Source organism: Capsicum annuum, chromosome 4 (assembly GCF_002878395.1).
Source record: "Capsicum annuum cultivar UCD-10X-F1 chromosome 4, UCD10Xv1.1, whole genome shotgun sequence".
In the NCBI taxonomy this organism is placed as follows: domain Eukaryota; kingdom Viridiplantae; phylum Streptophyta; class Magnoliopsida; order Solanales; family Solanaceae; genus Capsicum; species Capsicum annuum.
The window spans coordinates 38,047,490-38,064,557 of NC_061114.1; the positions used below are offsets into that span (position 1 = coordinate 38,047,490).

A 17,068-nucleotide genomic window follows, 5' to 3' on the forward strand; every position below is an offset into this window, starting at 1 on the left:
TTTATTCGTGTCTAGGGTTTCAAATAGTTAGTTTCTAGTATTATCTTATGGCTAGTGGTAGTAGTTTATTTTGTATACTGTTCTAGTTTTTATGCATTTATGTTTTGTGTTTGTTATATTGTTATCGGTCCTAAGCCGGGAGTCTATCCGAAACTGTCTCTCTACTTCACCTGAGGTAGTGGTATGGTTTGCGTACACTCTACCCTCCCCAGACCTGGGTATATTGTTGTTCCTTTCCCAACTGAACAATAAAGAACTCCCTCTTTTCTTTGCAGTGTAAGAGCTTAACTGCCCTTTGCAAATCTATTTTTGATTTGAACATCTCGCTACAAAGATAAAAAGAATCGTTTAGAAAATATGTAATCGTTTAGAAAAAGTCAGTTTACGCCACATAGCTTAAGGGATGATCATTTTCATGCATATCCGCAAACATATCTGATCCTTTAGAAAAATGATCAAGATATGAAATTTCATTAGAATAAAAACGTGGCCTATTGATTGGTAGTGACATTGGTGTCGGTCTTCGAATTGGTGACTGTGGAGTTGATTCTTGTCGAGGAAAAAGGCTCATGGACATCTCTATGCGGAATTTGGGTTTATAATATCATCACCACCACTCAATGGGTCATATGGGCATTCATCCCCCGATGCCTCCGCATTATTAGGCTCGCTCTCTCTCAACATTATTAGGCTCACTATCATGACCCTGTGATAATTGGTCATAATTTGGCTGGTCACTGTTTTTAATATCGTCTGGGACAACATGCTCATCTGACGTGACATTATTCCTCTATTTCAAAAAATGAGATATTTTTAATACATACCAAAAACATAAATAAATTAAAAATACATGCAGTGAACCAACATAACTTAATATCGACTATATTTTAGACCCACCGATAATAGTCGACAACACCAAAACTCAGTGAGAGAGGATGTTCTAGCATTATCCATCCATTCAAGCTGTGACATGATTGACCAAACTATAATCTTGTCCAAAAAATCCATCATTATTCGTTTCAGGTAGAGTTAAGTCCCTAATAATATAGAACAAATATATGACATAAGAAATAGACACAAACCGGTGAAAATAAATATTATTAAATAATAACACTAATTAATCGATATCCACTTCCAGAAGATGGCGAAGAGTCATCCTCACATGGACTCCCATCCTCCCGAGAAGCATAAGGAAACTTCATTCGGCAACACCAGTCACTTTCATTCAAAGTTTCGTTCAAATCAGGTATTGAGGATTGTGATGACATGTTATCCAACATAATATGTTGGGGAGCATTCATGTCGGAAAAAGTGCTATACCGAGTTAAACGGGCATCAACAACACTAGTTGAATTCTCAAGTTGCGTGTAGACATCTTGCGAAGGAGAGTGCGCATGACGAGTCCTAAGCTCCTTCTTAACATAAACTTGAGGAATATTTAGCTATATTTGAATGGCATGATCATAAGGAGCCCTCAAAAATTCAGTCAATGACTCATCATCAGAGATAATTCATTCCCCATAATTTACCAATCCTTGTGATGAGGAGGAGTTTGAATATTGTCCGATTATAAATAAATCATCACTTTTTATTTTCATCCTTCTAAAAGTTGATTCAGGAAATTCATCATAACTAATTGAAATTGGATACTTAGCATTAGACGTGGGGATAACTATAGTACACTGTATAACCCTCATGCACGATTTTACAATCCCAAAAAAGTGCGACTCTTTAACACATTCAGTATTCATTTTCTAAGATTCAAATGAACAAAAATTCTGATGAACTTTTGAAGTCGTATGAAGATGTGGAGTGATAATAGATGAAGTGAATACATCTTTCTCTTTACATAGAAGTTTTCAAGCTACGGTTGAAATTTTTTTTTTTTACACAGCGCATATATTTTTGGCACCATATTCATATGCCACATCAATATGAAAGACTCTGAAAACAGTCTGTAATAAAGGGGAACTGAATTTTCAGTGTATAGCTCCTAAAAGTTACGTACCATATAAAATAAAATGGATAAAGCACTTTTATTTTATATGGCGCATAAAAGTTGTGCGTTATCCATTTTATTACATATAGCGCATAACTTTTGTACGCTATATAGAAAAAAATGGATAGCGCATAAATTTTATGCGCTCTATACGTTTCCATGAAGTTAACCACGTTAACTTGGTTCCGTTAAAATTAAAGTATATAGTACACTTAAAAAGTGTGTAAGCTTATTTTTGTCACCTTTTAGTTATGTGGCATATTTCTGTCATTTATTTAAAATGGGGGCCCATTTAGGTTGCAGACTCGATGAAATACTGAGTGCAATATTGAGAACATTTTAATGTGAACTTGCACTAGATTGTTCTTAATAAGAATCCAAATTTTTGCCTTGACAATGGAAGATTTTAGTCTAGCCAAAAATTAAACAAGATTCTTTTCTCCTGTATTTTTGTTTGTTTTTGTTTTCTAATAATTCTTCCCGAATCTGAACAATAACAATAATGAAAATGAGTCCCTTGGAGATATATTATAGTTGCAAATGAGGCAACCAAAAGCAATTTTTACACTCTGGGCGCTAATGCATGGGTTGATCAAGTGGGGATGTAATGTTGACCCCATGTGTGTTCTGGCTATCCAGGATTGCATCAGATAATTCATCACAGTCGTGCTTTGTTGGTCTTGCACTTTATTGAAGAATGTTGTGTCCTTAAAAGTTGAGATAAAACTTTTTTTTTTGATAACCGTAGTGTTCGGGCCAGCTTTCGCGCACCTTGGGTAAATCCCTGGGATACCTGCCACCTCCTACCAGCAACAAATACCAGGTAACTCTCTCCACCAAAGTAGGACAGATAGGAAGAACCCCCTAGTGTTTTGTCTTTGTTAGGATTTGAACATGAGACCTCAGGTTCCCAACCCACTTCATTGACCACTAGGCCACACCCTTGGGTGCTAAAACTGTTATATGTTTGCTTACTTCTAACTACCTAAACACAGTTGGTGTCCTTGAACTTTTTGGTCTGAATTGAAGTTCTGTGCTTATTACTGCAATAGCCAATGACTTTCTATTCCAAAAAAATTGCAGATTACACTGAGAAGAAGGCATCCTCCCTAGGATTGCAAATGCTGTTCCTGCTTACAACTCGCACAGCTGATTGGTATGTTTGTTTCCACTTTCCTTGTACCCTGACCAATATATGCATTGTTCTTCCAATTGGTGAATGAACATTGATTGTGAATTAAAATGCAATGGGCAATGGCAGCTACCTGTGTAACACTAAATTTGTTGCAATATTTAAATTGTATTTGAGATAAAGCTAAGATGCTGTTTCAAGGTACAGAGAATCATAAAGGAAAAAAAAGTTCCGCTTGGTTGACTCTTATTATTACTACTACTTGTTCTTGGGTACGCTGTTGTGCCTGTAATCCATATCAATTAGTATATAATTTTGAAAATGACATTATTACTAAACATTAAACAATGTGTTTGAGTTATAAAATAAAATCCCCCCCCCCCCCCTCTCCCCCCTCCCCCCCAAAACAAAAAAGAAGAAGTACATGCTCTTTCAAGAAGCGATGTGTATGTCTTAGACTCTTAGGCACATGCGAAGTACCTGTAACACTTGCGCAGAATTAATGCTAGAAGTGAATATGTTGGCTCCTTGATGACTTCTTGACTACCGTTAAACTATGATTCATAGTCACTTTAATGTGATTTGCTCAAAAATTATTTATTTACTCGGTATTTTGTAAAAAGTATCCAAATTGGAATTTTCAGAGAGAAGATAAAAGAAAGTGTTTTTTTTTTTGAAACTTGTCAAATAATCATGAAAATTGATTCATCTACCCTTTCGGATCCAAAAAGAGAAATTACAGATCTACTCTACTAGATAGTTTATTTTCCTTTAGCTGATTCTTTCTTGTAACAAAAAAATATTTTAGAGTTAAAAGAGTATGACGCCATGAAGTGATTGTTGGCATTAGATGTGGCTTTGGACAAGCCCAACCAATCTCATGGGGAAACTTCATTGTTTGTTCATCAATGGCTGAAATGCTTCCCGTAGCTTTTTGGGTGATTTCAGTTGCATTAGGGAGACCGCTAGAGAGGTATTGGGTGTTTCGAGGGGTCGATCTGGCTAGCATCGAAGGGAATGGTGGTGGAACGAAGAGGTTAAGAGGAAGGTGGAGTCTAAGAAGGTGGCTTATGCTAAGTTGGTTGAGAGCAAGGATGATGAGCAGAGGCGGACGAAGAGGCGGACGAATAAGGAGGAGTATAAGGTAGGTAGGAGAGAGGCTAAGTTAGCGGTTACGGCGGCTAAGACGGTAACTTTTGAGAGCTTGTATGCAGCTTTAGAGGAGAAAGACGGGGATAAGAAGTTGTGTAGGCTTGCCAAGGTCAGGGAGCAGAGGGTTCGTGACCTTGACCAAGTGAAGTACATCAAAGGTGAGGATGGTATTGTGTTGGTTGAGGATGCCTTCATTAGGAAGAGGTGGTAGTCCTATTTTCATAAACTTTTGAACGACGAGGGGGACAAAAGTTTCGTGTTGGGGACTTGGAGAAATTTGTGGAGTATCGCGACTATGGTTATTGTAGGTGTATCAAGGTTGAAGGGGTCAAGGGGGCTATTCGCAGGATGTGTCGGGGTAGGACGATGGGACTAGACAATTTCAATGGATTTTTGAAAGAGCACTGGCAGGACAGGTTTGGAGTAGTTGACAAGGTTGTTTAACATCATTTTTAGGGCGGCAAAGATGCCTGAAGCATGGAGGTGGAGTACGATGATTCCATTGTATAAGAACAAGGGAGACATCCAGAGTTGCAACAACTATAGAGGTATTAAGTTGTTGAGTCATACTATGAAGGTTTGGGAAAGAGTGGTAGAGTTGAGGCTGAGAAGGAGCGTGACTATCTTTGAGAATCAGTTTGGTTTTATGCCAGATCGCTTTACTACTGAGGCCATTCATCTTGTAAGGAGATTAGCGGAACACAGTTTCGGGAGAGGAAGAAGGACTTGCACCTGGTGTTTATTGATCTTGAGAAGGCTTATGACAGAGTTCCCAGAGAGATATTCTATGGGGTGCTTGGAGGCTAGAGGAGTGCCCGTGGCGTACACTAGGTTGATTTAGGTCATGTATGATGGTGCGAAGACTCGGGTGAGGATGGTAGGTGGAGATTCGGAGCACTTTCCGGTTTTGATAGGGTTGTATCAGGGATCGACTTTTAGCCCTTTTTTATTTGCCTTGGTGATGAATGTTATGATGCGACATATTCAAGGGAGGTGTCTTAGTGTTTGGTGTATGTTATTTGCTGATGATGTGGTATTGATTGATGAGGCTCGGGGAGGAGTTAATAATAAGTTGGAGATTTGGAGACAAACCCTTGAGTCTAAAGGATTTTGGTTAAGCAGGAACAAGACGGAGTACTTGGAGTGTAAAGTTTAGTGATGTGTCGTAAGAGGTTGATGTGGTTGTGAAGCTGGACTTTCAGGCCATTTAAAAGAAGGAGAGGATGATTCAGGGGTGAGATTGACGAGGATATCACGCATTGTATTGGGGCTGGGTAGTTGAAATAGAGTCTTGCTTCGGTAGTTTTATGTGATAAGAAGGTGCCCCCGAAGCTTAAAGGAAAGTTATACGGAGTAGCAGTCCGGTCGGCTATGTTGTATAGAGCGGAGTGTTGATCAGTTAAGAACTCCCACATCCAAAAGTTAAAGGTGAAGAAGATGATGATGTTGCGATGGATGTGTGGCCATACCAAGAGATACCAAGAGAGATAGGGTGAGGAATGAGATTATTCGGGAGAAGGTGGGAGTGACTTTGGTGGAGGATAAGATGCGAGAAGTGAGGTAATGTTGGTTCAGGCACGTGATGAGGAGGAGTTCTGATGGTCCGGTGCTTAGGTGTGAGACACTAGTTATGGATGGTTTTAGGTGGGGTGGAGGGAGGTGATTAGCAATGATATGGAGCAGTTACAGTTTATGAAGGGATATGACTCTTGATAGGAAGGTGTGGAGAATGCGGATTAGGGTAGAGGGTTAGGGGGTGAGAGTGCGTCGGTAATAATAGGGGAGCGTTCTTTATTTGTGTCTGAAGTTTCTTGTTCGTGGTGTTGAGTGATGTCTATGGTTTCGAATAAATAGTTTTTAGTATTATCTTGTGGCTGTAGTATTATCTTATGGCTAGTGACGTTAGTTTATTTTGCAGATTGTACTAGTTTATATGCATTTATGTTTTGTGTTTGTTATACTGTTATCGGTCCTAAGCCGGGGGTCTATCGGAAACAGCCTCTCTACTTCATCTGAGGTAGTGGTATGTTCTGCATACACTCTACCATCTCCAGACCCCACTGTGTGGGAATACACTAGGTATGTTGTTGTTGTTGTAGTTTTTTGGGTGATTGCAGTCCCTAATGCCATTACTTATGTTGGAGTGTATTGGCTTTACCTTGTTAGAATCAAGTTACTGTATTTTATGATAAAACAGTGTTAATCCCCTCAATCCAATCAGAGTCTGATCATATCAAAATTCTCAATTACCCAAAGCCACCGTGAAATGAAATCTCACCAAGTTATTGTGCCCAGATGATCTACACTTCTATGTTCCGCAGTTTTGGCGCTGTACCTTCTTGTAAATAATTATGTAATACACATTTTTCTGTTCTTTTTCTTGTCTTTTGCCGTATATGTTATTGGTCAAATTTCCTTCTGTTTGTCCATCTTTATTCAATATGTGCATGTTACCTGGATATTGTTTGACTTCATATCCAGTTTATGTAAGTGCAACACAGTCCTAATTCCTTAAACTATTCTACAATTCCAAATCCTTAATAAACCTTCTTTTGAATTTTTGATGGTCCCACTCCTTGATATATACAAGAAACCTCACCATTAAGTTTTTAAATTGTAGTTTGATTCATAAAATGTTCCAATTGTTGAGACTGAATTTGAAGCGAGAAAAATAGCATTAATATTGGTTTGTTAATTTGATGTTTCATGTATGTGTTTCTCTCCTATACAGGTTTGTGAGGCGCGGTTTTTCTGAATGTCCCATCGACCTCATACCATCTCAAAGAAGGAAAAAGATCGATCTTTCTCGTAGGTCAAAGTATTACATGAAGAAGCTGCTACCTGGTAGAAGTGGTATACGCTTTGACAGCCCCTTTTCGTAAGAACAGAAGGGGGGTTTCTGCTCGTCTCTGTAGTGGATCTGCAATAAGCTTGGATTAAATGGAAAAATCGTTGTTAATCTGTATCCAGTAAGTGTAAGCATAGCAAAGAAGTGTAAAAAGATGTGCCTGTAAAATAATTACAAAAAAAAAGATAAAATTTCAGGTATGTATCCTTGTCTGCTTTGTAAGGTGGCCTATGCTTGATTTGGTTGTTCACTTGTTGGGTCAATTTTTAGAGTTTAGCTAAGGTTCCTTCTTGTGCTCCATAGATGTTCGTTTGATTCTTGTGGATTTGGAGTGTGTTAATTGAGCCTCTTGGTAAGTCGATCTAGTGGTATATTACTCGTCCTAAGCATCTAGTTGCTACTATGCTTCACAGAAATTGACTAATTCTTCATTTACACATCTGTTTAGCTCCGATTTACATAACCTTTACGTGTATGTTATCCTTTGACCTGCACGTAATTCAGCAGATAGAGTACATTACATGGTCTAGTGATGAATTTATCAATTCAGTAACTGGTCACTGCAGGGTTTTGCAAAATTGGGACTATTGTGAAATGAGATTACGACTTAGTAAAATAGGGGTTTGGATCTAGTGAAAATTGGGACTATTGACCTCTTTCCAAGTACTTCCTCCCATGGCTTCATCTTGTTCTTAATTTCATTTGAAAGTGGAAACGAATAGAAGTTAAGAGGACTCGCTGCTGAAAAATAATTGACCTTTGAAATGTAATTGAAAAGTAGTTAGTTTATCCGTTACAAGGACTTGTCGTATAGCTCTTTTCTAGGTAGGATGCTGTTGGTGTTCAATAGTGATCTTTCTTCCCGTCTCCGAAAAGGACCGAAACTTGTTTCAATCTAGGAATTGGAAGGAAAGGTGTACTTGTTATACACAAGGTAGGGGTCTATGCTAAATCCTCCAGCACCACGATCTACAGGTACGCATATTAGAAAAAGCAGCACTTACGCAACTGAATTGAACTTGCCCGGTGAGACTGATTCAAAGTTTCTGGGCTTCCGCCTACAAGTCGAAACTTCAACACAATATGTAAAAGTGAAACTCTAGAATAGAGTTTTAATTATATAGGTGAAACTGCATGACACTCTCCTTGAATAGAAGAAGAGGAAAATTACAACTAACCACTTTTTGGATTGTTAATAAACTTTAAGCAACATATGTCCAACTATTCAAAGATTAGCCACTTTTTAATGTGAAAATAAAATTTGGTTAACTATATCGCCAACTGAAGCACGAAAAGCTCATCATAATGTATTGGAATTCGAATAATTGCTGTAATTCATTATTTGGCATCAACATAGACTGGAATATAAATAGAGAAATAAAAACAAATTAGTTTCTTAAAATAAATCAAAGTTGTCCTTTCCAAAGAACACGTTGGTGCCCATATTTCCATTGAAGGAAAGAGGTGTACACAAATTGCAGGCATGGATAATCACATAAGTAAATACACGTACCAACTCTTTTCAATTGGGAAAATAATTTGCTTTACATAAAGAAAACTATGAGGAAACCAGCAAAAGGAATAACCTGACAACTTTAACATATTGATCAGTAGTAGTACAAGAACAAGAGAGGGCTTGAACCACTTGGAGCCGGGCTTCCTTTTGCAGCTCAACTCATTGATTTTGAGTGCTTAACAAGCCAATCAATAACTGAGTCAATATTGGTGGAATTTTTGCATGATATCAAATAGCAACACACGTCCCTATCTGTAATCGATTTCAAATCCCTGCCAAATAACACATCATCATTCAAAAAAAGAACCAAAATGAAGAAAACATGTAATGCAGTGTTCAACTGAGGTTTAAAAAAAAGAGGGGGTGGGGGTGGGTGGGGAGATAGAGGGGTAGCAAAAAGAACGGGAACATAAGGAAATGCAAATGAATTTGCTTCCTTCCTATCACAAGTCACTACACATTTTGACCAATTGGCCAAAATGAATTAAGTGAGGCAGAGATAAGGCTTGAAAAAGGGAAGCAAACACCATCCCCTTCCCCTAATCAACCATAGTGAACTGCAAAGAGGGAGAACAATGAGAGTGCAAATTTATCTGCTTACATCTGATCAGTCAAAGCTTGCTTGGAAAGGGCTCCAGGCTTGTCGATCTTGTTACCCAATACCAGCAATGGAATACCACTCAATGATGGCTTGCTCAGCAGGTCATGGATTTCACTTCTTGAAATACTTACGTTATCATGATCAGCAGCATCAACAACATAACTGCAGGGAAAGACATTTAAACAGCTCAAGAACAATATTAATGGGTACCAGGATCATTAATAGAATAACTTAATAATTTTTTAAAAAAACAACTAAAAGAAAGGTAAACCTGATCAGGTAATTTGGACTAGCGGCTGTTCTTTAACAAATCGCAGTTGGAAAAAAATAGTAGCATAAATAACATAAATACCAACCGTTTTGGAAGTAATTACACTCACTCTCACTTTTTTAATTACTTTACTCTCTCTCCCTGTTAATATACATAACATAGCCGACATATACATAGCATTCTGCGTATATGTTGAGATTTTTGTAATATGTTTAGGGAGTTGGGATTTTTTGTAATATTGGAAACATAAGTTGTGTATTTGCGTAAGTTTTAGAAAAATAAATGCAATCAAACAACAAGAAGACCAGTGATCTACCAACTGTGTTATCTTCCATTACTACTTCCAAAAGTATCATGACTATGCATAATAAAAAGACAACATGCAGTGAATTTGCGACTATAAATGAAAGTATATAACTGAATTCATTTACTTCCATCTACAAGAGACCAATGAGGAAGGAATAGTAGCATCTGCACAATGTAATCAAGTACGCTGAAGAAGGGAGCATACACTATAGCAGAAACAGCACGACAGTATCTTTCCCACATACTGCGGAATCTGGGTTGACCTCCAAGGTCCCACAATTTTATAGTCACATTTCCCTTAGTCACTTTCCGCATGTTAAATCCCACCTGAACATCCAATAATTTCGTATTATTATCACAGATCAAAATGATGTAGTGAATTTTGGTTTTGGCTTATGACTAAGAGCTAGGCGACAACTTACTGTCGGTATCATGTCTTCACTGTATCCACCAGTCTAATAATGACAGGAGGAACAAGTATTATTAAGGCATCAGAGTACATAACAGAAAAAGGATACAAAAAAATAAACATGGAAGAACAATCACTAATCTACTTACAGCAATGACATTTACAAGTGACGTTTTTCCTGCATTCTGCAGCCCTATCAAAGAAAGCTCCATTTCCTGCTGAAAGAAGAGGCTGAAGGAAAAACAAGATTTAATGAGCTGATATGAGGAACCTTTTCATAAGAGGAGGTGGGCCAAAGCAATCAAAGTACAAGTGGATATGCGAAATGGCAACTCCAACGAGTGCTATAAGCCCTCTGAAAATAAATATAAAAATAACTTCCAGTTCTCAAACTTTAAACCACAAAGCAGAAGTAACAATTATACACAAGGTTAAGTTGAGGGACCAAAAACAAATAGCAAGCAGGATGGACAAAATAATCACAGATCTGCCAATGTTCATCTCCCGAAACAACCCTCTTGAGCTTCGTTGAAAGTTCATGCATAAGATAAAAATGTATAGAGGGAGATAGCTTTGACTTCACATTTTCACCTTTCATCATCTAGTCCTTTGAAATTCTAGGATAGGAGTCCAATCATAGGGATCAGGTGACACTGGAGCTCGTTCATCATCCACACAAATAAATTATGCTTCTTGTGAGAGAAGAGGCCTTAGAGACCAGAGAATCAATCAGTCTATGGAAATAAACCTCCAAGAGGGCACATAATTTAGTAAAGAAAGCCTAGAGTTACAAAAAGACAAGAACTTAGGCGGAAGAAATGCTACTGGCAACTTATGCAAAATGTTTGGTACGTGGAAGACGTGGAAGTTCCAAGCTTGATTAGAACAAACAAACGTCTGAATGAATACTGCAACTAGTGTTAGCGTCTGCTTAAGTCCGAAGGGTTGAATAATACAAAGTTGAACACAAATCAAAATTTTCTTGTCATAGAAATAAATGACACTTCTTCCATATACTTCAAATGCTGGGGAGGAGACTAGATAATGAGTGATGTTGGAGGTGGAGCAGGGATTTTCAGGTGGAGCAGGGATTTTCACTAAGGAGAGTCAAAATATAAAAGAAGTAAACACACAAAGAAGCCAGAGGATTCATCATCTACTATATATACATAAAAAATAAAAGTAAACATATCAAGAAGTCAAAGGCATTCACTATCTACCAAAAACATAATTTTGACCTTGTATATACAGTTTTAAGTTTTTTAACAAACCCCCTTGCGCCCCCTAGTTTTGTTATCGTGAAGTGCATTGGGGAAGTCAACCAAGAATATTGCTCTTGAACTCTTTTTCCACAGGCTTGGCTCCATCTTCATGAATTGATGCCATTAAACTCAGCAATATAAATTTCTAAAATATGAGGCCATGTCATCACCATTGTCCTCCAAGTTCACGAAAAAAGTCCTAATCTGCCTCAGTAAATCAATCACTCTTGCCACTAAATGTGAGTCTCTTTGCGAGCACCTTACTATATGGGCAGATTTCTACAACATTATTGCCCGGTTCAATGGTTTTTTTAAGGAGGACAGGTTGGTTTGGCAGTCTGACAGCTGGGGGAATTCTCAGTAAAATCTGCTTACAAGGTTCTAATTCCTGCAACAATCAGGAGGAGTGTCGGCCATGGAAAATGATATGAAAAGTTAAAAATTCCAAACGAAGTTGCCTGTTTTATAGATGGTTATTGGTGAAAGAAGCAGTTCTGACTCTTGAAAATCTAAGAGAGGATTACAACTATGTTCAAGATGTTATTTTTGTGCTGAACATACAGAGACAATCAATCATCTTTTCTTACATTGCAAATGGGCTGACCATCTGTGGAAATGTTTTATCAACCTAAAGAAAATTAGGTGGGTGATGCCAGGTAGCATTAAAGAGGTTTTACAATGCTGGAACAGAGATGTTAATACAGCCAACAAGGAGGAGAGATGGAGGATTGTCCAAGCAGGTATTTGGTGGTCTATATGGGCAGAAAGGAATCAGAGATGTTTTGAGGAAAAAAAATAGCAACATTCAGAAGTTCAAGACGAATTGTTTAGGACTCTTTTACTTTTGGTGTAAATAGGAAATGCTAACAGGAAATGTTAACACAAACTGAAGATATTTGTGATGTGCTTGACAGTTTGTAACTAGTGTAGTAGTCAGGACCCTTTTTGTGATAGGCTACCTTTTGAGGGGAACTACACAATTTCTATAGTATGCCTGTTGATCAAAATAAAAAATAAGTCTCTCTAAGTGTGGCCAATCTCATGTAAAAGCTTAAGCCAGTAGAAAGATCACACGTTTAATTATTTAGGTCTCAGTAGAGTCAATAAACTATTAATGGTACTCGTATTGAGCTACATATATTATCTCATTTACATTCCTGAAACAAAAAGGGAAAATACAAGTAACAACAATCATAAATCAATACATACTCCGTTTCAAAAAGAATGACCTGTTTTGATTTGGCACGGAGTTTAAGAAAATAAAGATGATTTTGAAGTTTGTGGCCTGACATTAAAGTTATGTCAAATGTACCAAAATGCCCTTTAATCTTGTGGTCTTAAATATGCCATGTGGAAAATTGAAATTAAAATATTGTTCAAAAAGAAAAGGGTCATTCTTTTTGAAACAGACTAAAAAGGAAAGTAAGTCATTCTTTTTGAAACAGAGGGAGTATTCAACTCACAAAAGTCCAAATTTATCACAAACGAAAGAGTTCTTTCAAAGAAATTTTTTGTAGTGATAAAAATTAACAATAGAGGGCTCGCAAAGGTTTTTCTTTTAATACCACGATATCACGGCCACTTTGTGACCACTTACTAGTTCGCCTAGGATATCTGCTACCTCTTACCAATATATACCAAACAAAGAAATCGCTTAGTTTTTTGGTCTTTGATAAGATTTGAACCTACAACCTCATAATTCTCAACACAAGTACCAAACGAGCCTTTTTAGGTATGACCAATCTCATGTAAAAGCTTAAGCAAGTAGAGAGAACACATTTAATCTAAGTTGCTCGAATTCGGGTGAGGGTGTCCAATACGGGTGGGGATCTAGAGGATCCTTCATAAGCAAAATTTTATGATTCTGAAATACGAATCTAGGTATAGATATGGGTGAGGGAATTCAGATAAAAATAAAGTTCTTCTAAAACCTAAATTAGGTGATATCATGTGGGAACTTGAGAAATAAATATTGATCAAAAGGAGAATCCTAGAAGGTGTCAAGGAGATAAAAGGAACAGCAGCGGCATAGTAATTTCCATATACAAGGTATTCAATTTGCTTCAAAGTACCAAAAGTCGATCACTCCTTTTCACTGAATCAGTCCGGAATTTTCTCTCAATTTTGGTCAAAGTATCCAAAATTTTTTTGAAGCAAAAAAAAAAGGTGATCTACTGTTGTAGTCTTCTTGACATATCAAGTCAAGAGGGCGAGGCTCCTAGCAATGGGGGGAAAGGGGAGTGGGTAAGCGGGCTCCTTTCCGCCTTCTTAGTTAACTGCGGAACCCGCCATTTAGCCGTCTATCTTTAGATATGGAGGGCTTATGAGTCATAGAATTTGAAGCCCAAAAAGTTTTTTTGTTGTTATTCTTCATCATAAGCTAATTCCTTTGCCCTCTAGTAGCAACATGCAACGCTTTCAAGAGTAAGTTTCCGGAAGAAAGACGGTCGTGTGCGAGTCGGCTGGGAAAACACAAGCGCCCGGTGACTAGGAAATGGGTTTGCCCTTGAATTGAAGTGATGAGGTCCGAAAGAGGGAAGTAGGGCTCTGAGTGGGACCTTTCCTCGTGAATTGTCTTCTTCGAGGCCAATTGATTCGGTTTTCTTGAAATCAACGAGTGGACTTGAAATCATAGATCCATTTTGTGATCCACTCATGTAAAAGCTTAAGCAAGTAGAGAGAACACATTTAATCTAAGTTGCTCGAATTCGGGTGAGGGTGTCCAATACGAGTGGGGATCTAGAGGTCAGATCCTTCATAAACAAAATTTTACGATTTTGAAATACGAATCTAGGTATAGATATGGGTGAGGGAATTCAGATAAAATAAAGTTCTTCTAAAACCTAAATTAGGAGATATCATGTGGAGAACTTGAGGAATAAATATTGATCAAAAGGAGAAACCTAGAAGGTGTCAAGGAGATAAAAGGAACAGGAGCGGCATAGTAATTTCCATAAACAAGGTATTCAATTTGCTTCAAAGTACCAAAAGTTGATCACTCCTTTTCACTGAATCAGTCCGGAATTTTCTCTCAATTTTGGTCAAAGTATCCAAAATTTGTTGACCAGATTAGGTACGATCCTACACCCCACACCCACACCTATACCCATATCATGTCGACAAGAGTACGTCACCAAAAATAAGAGTCCGAGTAACTTATCATTTAATTATTTAGGTGTCCATAGAGTCAATAAAATATTAATGGTAATTGCGTTGAGTTATATGTATCATCTCATTTACATTCCCGAAACAAAAAGGGAAAATACAAGTACTAGCAAATCATAAATTAATATTCAACTCACAAAAGTCCAAATTTATGAGCTCACAAAGGGTGTTTCTTTTAATAACATGGTATCAAGATCAACTTGCATGCATTTGAAAGATGTGTAGCGGTGAAGTCAAGAGATTCTGGAATCTCTCTTTCCTGTGCCATCAAGAATAGAAATAGCCAGCAAGGTTTCCTTCCTTATTATACACGCGTGCAAGGGATTATGTTTCCCCAGCAAGAACCACACATGCAAGTTTCCCTGCACGTGGCTCATCCGTGCTTTCCTAGGCGCTGCTTGTGCCTCAACATGGAAGAAGGGGGCAGAACTGCATACTTTCATGTTCAGAGCATTGTTCGAGTGAGTAGGCATCACCTATCAACCAAAGCTTTCTAGAAGAGGCAGGGCAGGTTGCTCCCAGCTCCATCTCGACCGGCATCATGGAGCTTTCCTCTCTTTCAAGGACAGCAGCTAGTTTAAGTTCAATGTCGCCGGATTTCTAAGCACTAGTCTTTCCTTCTCACCTGCTTGGAGGCCGGGGTTAGAAGGACCGAGATTGATCTCAGATTGGGATCTATCGAATTTGCAACCCGCCTAAATAAAAGTCAAATCCTTATTGTAGGGGACTAGAGCTCGCTGGCTAAGCCGCATTTTCTGCTTTCCATGCATTTGGCATTTGTCCTGAAAAGCCCTTAGTTGCTGGTCGAAGGTTTAAACCAATAGAAATTCTAGCTATCATATAAGTGTTAGACCTAAGCCCTACCAACACATATACCAAATAAAGGAATCGGCTAACATTTTTACTAAGTTTTTACATTACAAAATCCATCTCAGTTATATTACTCAATTTCAAACTAATTAATCAAGATTGGCCATATAATAAATCCTTGATGAAAAAAAACGTAAAAATGTTACATACCTTCGAAGCCAATTGAGCAATGCTTCCCAAAGACCCATGGAGATCTGTATAATGTTCAGTATAGTTGAGAGAGTTATATATCTCTCGCTCTCCTACACATACACACAAAAACAATTAATAATAATTATAATGATGTTTTTGTCTAGGTTCAAATTTGAACCATTTGGGAAATTTCGTTTACGTTGTGGCTGTTTATGGTATTTTGCGAAACGTATCGGTGATATGGAATCTGATTATTTATGATGGAAAGATAAAGTTGGAGTGACCGATTTGCCCTTATATTAATCTCGGTTTTACTGAATAGACCTCGGGATTCTCAGGTGCATTTAGCTGTATGCCAATTAGGCATGGGTCGTTTGGTAGGAATATAGGTAATATGGATTAACAATGTAGGGATTAGTAATGCAGAGGTTGGTTATTCAGGAATTATTTTTTATAAGTGTTTGATTCATTGTATTAAAAATAAAACATATCATGGATTGTGTTTGATTTAAAATTCTATAAAAATTTTCTTTACATTTATATCCTTAAATTTTTATGGGATTTTCTGTTACATTAAATTAGTCAAGTTAAAAACTAAAATATTAACAAAATTTGTTACTAATTTTCAGGTATGATATGCCACTACGAAAATCCTTAATAGCATGGTGTACTTTCAATATTTATTTTATTGGTTAAATATGCCTTAAATTATAGATTTAAGGCTACATAAATGTTTAAATACCTAAAACTTATTTTAAGAAAATAAATATTCCAGTCACCAATCCATGAACTAAATTTTTTTAATTTAAAAAGCCCCCTTCCCCCCATCAAGAAAAATTCAACCCAATAAATAAAGCAAATCAAATATGTTAAAAAAAAAAAAGCAAACATTAATTATGAAATCATCAAATTACAATGAATCGAATTTGAAAAATTAACTAGGATATTTATAACTAACTCAATATAATTAAAGGGGACATCAAATTATAAAAGAAATTTAGAAAAAGAAATTGAGGGATAATTCGGTCATTTAGGGGTCTTATCCATGAATTATTAAACCTTGGATAAGTTATCCCTCCACTTACTATGGATAAAATAATACGACATATGTTGTATAAGCAATCCACGTATTAAGTTAAAAGAAGTAACCAAACAATATATTGAATGAGACTAAATTTAATCCAAGGATTATTCTACTTAATACGGCCTACCAAACGGGTCCTTAGTGTCGGAAACAATGCAGCTAGCTATTGGCTAATACTTGTGTATGTTTGATTGGACGATCCTCTCAAGATAGTAAATAAATTGATAATTTATAATATCACTTTTATAATTAATTGATTATGAGTCATCTAAATATTAAAAAATAAACTTTCTTTGTTTCAATTTATTTGACATATTTTTT

At 37.1% G+C, this 17,068-nt stretch overlaps 2 protein-coding genes across 3 annotated transcripts in view; one reads left to right on the forward strand and one right to left on the reverse strand.

Moving 5' to 3' along the window:
• Positions 1–7,492, forward strand: part of LOC107868013 (probable amino-acid acetyltransferase NAGS1, chloroplastic) — a 45,352-nt gene extending 37,860 nt beyond the window's left edge. The window contains exons 9-11 of one of the 2 annotated variants that reach the window (XR_007054888.1): positions 2,748–2,822; positions 3,083–3,155; positions 7,015–7,077. Coding sequence is in view for 1 of the 2 variants with exons in the window: in XM_016714550.2 (XP_016570036.1) it covers positions 3,083–3,155; positions 7,015–7,165 (224 nt within the window). In the remaining variant the exon portion in view is untranslated. Of the gene's footprint in view, positions 1–2,747; positions 2,823–3,082; positions 3,156–7,014 lie in introns of both variants that reach the window. The other variant, XM_016714550.2, reaches the window with a different exon arrangement.
• A 1,017-nt stretch (positions 7,493–8,509) lies between these two features.
• On the reverse strand, positions 8,510–15,974 carry LOC107868012 (ADP-ribosylation factor-like protein 8b). The gene is made up of 6 exons (XM_016714549.2): positions 15,682–15,974; positions 10,384–10,465; positions 10,248–10,280; positions 10,031–10,152; positions 9,249–9,410; positions 8,510–8,919 (listed from the first exon to the last, which is right to left on the reverse strand). The coding sequence occupies exons 1-6, from the start codon at positions 15,717–15,719 to the stop codon at positions 8,802–8,804; spliced, it is 555 nt and encodes a 184-aa protein (XP_016570035.1). The 5' UTR covers positions 15,720–15,974; the 3' UTR covers positions 8,510–8,801.
• Positions 15,975–17,068: the final 1,094 nt, after the last annotated feature.

Excerpts from the sequence above, each read along its gene's own strand:
- LOC107868012 (XM_016714549.2), bottom strand. The coding sequence starts at position 15,719 with ATGGGTCTTTGGGAAGCATTGCTCAATTGGCTTCGAAG. Across the intron at positions 10,466-15,681 it reads TTGCTCAATTGGCTTCGAAG|CCTCTTCTTTCAGCAGGAAA; the intron begins GTATGTAACATT and ends TTTTTCCTTCAG. Across the intron at positions 9,411-10,030 it reads CGTGCTGTTTCTGCTATAGT|TTATGTTGTTGATGCTGCTG; the intron begins GTATGCTCCCTT and ends CTTTCCCTGCAG.